Source organism: Temnothorax curvispinosus, unplaced genomic scaffold (assembly GCF_003070985.1).
Source record: "Temnothorax curvispinosus isolate PA1 unplaced genomic scaffold, ASM307098v1 QBEX01014930.1, whole genome shotgun sequence".
Classification (NCBI taxonomy): Eukaryota; Metazoa; Arthropoda; class Insecta; order Hymenoptera; family Formicidae; genus Temnothorax; species Temnothorax curvispinosus.
Genome location: NW_020224710.1, coordinates 51,553 through 57,180, shown reverse-complemented (window position 1 = coordinate 57,180; position 5,628 = coordinate 51,553). Strand labels below are relative to the sequence as shown.

The window sequence follows — 5,628 nt, the reverse complement described above, 5'->3', positions numbered from 1 at the left end:
TTACATTTTTTACTGTTTTGGAACGGCAATATTTCGTCATTAATCATAAGATGAATAAGATATGTTCCTTATTCATATGATAGATTCCTGATATTTGAGTAGAAGCTTTCAAGAAATACTTTTTTTAGAATTAGCTATTGATTCTTCATTTGATGAATTGCTGTTAGCACATTTGACAGGCCTCGCAGTAATGAATATTTGATAAATAGTGGACTCCGATAACACTTATCGTTTGTCAAGTTCTTTTTTTACTAGAAATAATTAAGAAGTAATTAATGTTTTATTAACTCTTGGGACTCTTTGAGATTTTAATAACAATTAAAAGATTACGATCGCACATTTTGTATCCTTTTGTAACAGCAATATTTCCTTATTAAATATCTTCTAATCATATCTGATTCACATAATAGGAAGATAGAGATTTTTGCGAAATACTTAAGTCTTCATATTTGACGATTTATTAGCATATCTGACAGTAATGGACATTTGATAGACAGTGGACAGATAGCGAAAGGAGGTCACTTTTCTCAATGTCCAAGATGAGGGTCCCGGCGCGGGGGCGCACCACAGTGGCTTTCACATTTTCTCTGTTGGCCCATATATATATTGTATGTACATGCGTACGCTAATAATGCATCGACACGCGATGAAAGCCGCGAGCGTTGTACGCCCGTAATTTCAGGCCTTTATCGATCAATTATTATCGTGCATCTAGAAATCTAGCGAAAAAGAAAAGGGACTCTGTACACCGTACGCTATCGATCCCGTTCGATGGGAGAGAACAGCCAAGAAAACGCGATGTTCTTTCCGTTATGCATCGTTAGTTTTTCATAAAATCAATTATGGCAATTACGCTGTACATTTCATGGTAGAGAAATTTATAACTGTATAGCTTCTTTCGCTGGCTACGGAGAATACGTATATATGCACGCGCAAATACCCAATACCCACGGCATTCATCCATTGCGAGGGCAAATTCCTGCACGTCTATCTCGCGGAGTCCTTGTAGCCTACAAATTGACGGCATTCGACTAACTGTCGGAAGCGAGGAGAGCACGAACTGACGTGCAGATATTGGATTTTAAATTATCATAATGCCGAGGTCGCGCGGAATCCCCCTCTAGAAATAAACGCGCGCGCGGGACGATAAAATAGGGGCCGTTGATCCAAAAGTGATCTTCGACCGCGAGAATCACGAGCGTACATCTGCGTACATCTCCTTTCATGGGTCTCCTTCGGGACACGCGGTACCGATTTTTTTCTGTCATACCAAAATAAGAGCACCCACGATTCTAAGACGATGGCGAAGAATGTGAAGATAAAGTCTAAGGAAGTCTGCTCTCGGAGATCGACAATTGTTTCTTACAATTGTAACAAGAGGCAATTATAATATTAAGTATTGTTAAAGATTGTACTATAATAATAATAATATAATTAATTAAATATACGCAGCGGAAAAATAGGATGTGAGAAATTTCATCTCACGAAACATCTCAAAAGTCTAATATGACTCTACACTGTTAAAAATTCGTAGTGTCAAATTATACTCAATTTCAGTCATTTTTAACCATTCTTATATAGGTCGCCATTGCTCTTGTTCAATACATGTCGTTAATTTAACTAAAGCAATAGAGTTAAAATAATACTGTTAAAATAATAAATTTCAACATACATGATAGTTAAAAATGACAAAATGTTATTTGACTCAAGGTATTGATTTAAATTTCATCCTTTAATATTCAACAGTGTAAAAATGTAAAAATTTGTCGTAATTATCGCAACTGATTCGCAGGCATTCCGATTCTTACATTCTAAACGGCAATTTAAATTCTTCGTAAAGTCATCGTGACTGGAAGAAATTTGTGGTACACGGTGCGCTCGCTTTAATGAGTGAATCTTAATGAAGTACAGACAAGGATTTCGCATTGGGGGCGCATATACTTCCTGGTATCCGTTGCGCCTGTGTAATAGGCCGGTTACTTAATCCTCGGCAACTACAAACCAACGTCATTTTCAGAAGTCAAGTCACGCTGGCCGCATTTGTCTAACTCCATCTCTCTCTTTCTCTTCTTGCAGCGAGCAGCGGCAGCGAGACGAACGGCCTCGGTGAGGAGACCGCGGCAAGCGGTGATTACGTTTCGCCGTCGGAGCCGAGCGGGCCGTATCTGGGGGGGCCGATGGTGATACGGGTCTATCCGGACGGCCGACCGGTTCCGGAGGACCAGAAGCGCCCGTTGCCGAAGGACGAGGACGCGGACGAGCTCAGATATTCCCGTTTGCCGTCCATCGAAGAGATCGAGGCTAAAAGCGGCAGCGTGTTCTACGGGAAAGGCGCGAACGAGCCGTCGATGGCCAAGAGGAGGACGTCCTTCGCGGCCGACATCAGCAAGAACTATCGGCGACCGGAAGTGCTGCGTCTTCGCGACCATCCGTTGCCCTACGAAAGGGTGTTTCGAGGCGCGTTGAACGAACGCAGAATGCGTTACTATTGAGGGAGATCTCTTCTTGTTCCCTTCTATCTGATACGAGATATCTTCCCGCGGAGTATGGCTCGCCCGGCTGCACCGCCTCGTGATAATGAGATTTTGTTGAAAAATAAATCGCCGTCGAGATCCTGCGCAGAGACAGATGACCAGCAGTCGTGCCTGCCGCGATCTCGGACGATACGTGGAAAACACGCGGGGAAAGTTGAAGATACAAGCGGTACCAGTCGCGGTCGCGCGGTCGTGGACGACGACGTAATAATAATCAGCTGTAATTACTAATTCATTGCGCATTTTAATTTATCTGATATCGTCGTTGCGGTAAGTGCAAAAGGGGAATCGTCGTACGCTATTTTTCGGAACCTCCGCGCTGTCGAGTATTAGAGTGAAAGACGTAGAACGAGGAACGCGATTGAAGAACTTCGTTTGAGGCAAGAATTTATATGAATCGCGTAATTGGGAAGAATTCACCGAGCCGTGAATTCTTCCGAATCGCATAAATTGGAAGCTTGACGATTGGTCGGTAATTAGAATCCTAGGATGTACGAGCGCCGAGAAAGATACATGTACATATTCGTACGTTGTCTCAACAACACGCATAATCCGACCATGAATATCATTTGAGTTCCATTTATTTAATTTCACATTCATTTATTATAATATTTATTTAATACTCAATGTGATTGTCATGACTCATGCAGAAAACATCGATGAAAGTAAGCTAATTGTCCCGAACTACGAGAATACAACCAATTAAAATCTTAGAAATTCTTAACACAAAAGATCACAGGTGTATTATTTAAATCTATTCCTGCTATTCTTCAACACAAACGATTTATCATATATTATAGTTCTTCTATATTTCGTCTCCATAAATTTAACGCGCATTACTTTTCTTTTGATATACGTGCGCCGTCACGTCGCATAAAGGAACTGGTGTACCTCGCTAAAAAATATCGTATTTTGCATATGAAATATATCATCTCAATAATCGTTGAATATTACATAAATCATTGTTTTATGTAATATTAACGTATAAATTAACACATAATAATAACCAGTTTGCGAAAAATTATTGCTTTTGAAAATTTCTACAGGCTAAGTGCAAATAGTTTGCACATTACGATAATTGTAATACTTAACGAATATCACATCTGTTTAATATTGACGCAAATCGTTTTTCGCGTAAAGGAATAACAGCATTTTAAAAAAATCTACATTACGCATTTACGTGACGATTACAATTGATTATTATATACTATATATATACACGCTCTCATTTTCGTCTTGTAAATACTTGAAATATTTGCCACTATTAATTTTAAGTACATATCAATAAGTTAGAATTAAAAGTGTGATAAAACATAAAACGTGTAATATATATTCGAAAGGCGGGATTAACGAGATTAAGACAATGTGATAAATTAAAATTAACGCGATGCATATATAATACATGTATAAATATCCATATACACAATATGCATGTACATATACACATACGCACATAATCCCGCTTTTATTGCAAGAAATTTAAGATGATGGAAAAACCCTTCTTTGTTCGCAAAGATAACAAACTTTTATTTTGTAATAATTATTTTTTAATGCTGCTTTAATGCTAGTTTAAACATTCTACACTTTTATATTTCAAAATTATCATTTTTCTCGTATGTCTTTTTATATAATGTAAAAGTTCCCAACTTTGTTATCAAGCGGGCCACATTAAAATCTTTGTAAAGCCGGAGAATCGGGTAAATTTTATTTTTGAAAATCATATAAAAACAAAATATCTTTATTTTAAAATTCTTTTGTATCATAAAAGTCTGACGTAGTAATTACCGAATTGCAGAGCCAAAGGCGCAATAAAATATACGTATATATAATGTCGAAATTTTTTAGCAGGCCGGATTCGGGGGCCGTACGTCCCTCTAAGGGGTTGGGGATCTCTATTTTAATGTATTAGCAAGTTGGTCTATTTAAATCCGTTCAAAAGTTGAAGTGATTGTTAACTTTGCTTTCATTCTCATATTTTGCGATAAATTTGTCAAATGAATATTTCATTGTCAGATAAATAAGTCAAATGATTAAATGTCTATTATCTTAACCTTTTCACAATTCCTACCTTTTATTAATTTAGACTATAAAACGCATACGATATATTTTCATGACAATTGTGTGTATGTTTGTATACGATTGCATACATACGAATAAGTGAAGATATACATTTATATGTATACGAATACGCTGCGCAGATATAGATTTAAATGCTCGTAATATTATTTTAGGCCTTGCGGTGATAATATTCTAAATAATAAATATTATATAAAAAAGGATAGTGATATCGAATAGAATAAATGAGATGACTAGAAAGATTATTAAGATAAGAGTTGTATTTTATTGCATTATCTTTTTACTTTGAAAACCTGTATACTGATATAACAAACCAATATATTTTAGTATTAATAGATATATATTATACATATTACAATTTACACATGTTAATTTATCAATTCGTTCAATATGTTCTTTTTGTGTGTATATGACATAAAAAAATGACAATACGATATGAAAGATATATTCAATAAAATACGTTGTAAAAATTATGTATATGTTTATGTTTATATATGTATAATAATTAACATATTTAAATTTATAGTTTTTAAATTTGGATATAAGTTTAATTTGAAGATATAAACAACTCAAGTATATAGCAGAGTGACATTAAAAGATATTATCTATTTTGATCTATATTAAACATCACTTTATCGTCATTTAACCACACTGATATAGCGTGTGGTCTAATGAAACAAGTGCCTACTTTATAAGTAGGCCGTACTATAAGTTACTATACGTAACTTATTTATATTATATGTTAAATATCTAATATAGCCCTCTTTCCCTCTCTCACTTTTTCTCTTCTATCACTTTCACACTTCTCAGACAGCACAATGTCCAAAATCGGGACACAAGACGTCTTTTAGCCGTCTTCGTAAGACATCTAAAAGATGGCTTTTAGACGTCTTATGTCCCGCTTTTGGACATGTGTGCTGTCTGGGTTACTTCAAATAAAAGATATGTATCTCCTATCAATTTAAAAATCCGAATACGAGACAACAGGCCTTTATGGAAAATTTTGTTAGCAAAACGA

General features: G+C 36.0%; 1 protein-coding gene across 1 annotated transcript in view; it reads left to right on the top strand.

Moving 5' to 3' along the window:
- LOC112465148 (rhythmically expressed gene 5 protein) overlaps nt 1–3,367 on the top strand; it is a 10,748-nt gene extending 7,381 nt beyond the window's left edge. Inside the window, exon 4 of the mRNA XM_025032558.1 lies at nt 2,077–3,367. Within this exon, the coding sequence (XP_024888326.1) occupies nt 2,077–2,492 (416 nt within the window). The 3' untranslated portion in view covers nt 2,493–3,367. The remainder of the gene's footprint in view (nt 1–2,076) is intronic.
- The last annotated feature ends 2,261 nt before the right edge of the window (nt 3,368–5,628 follow it).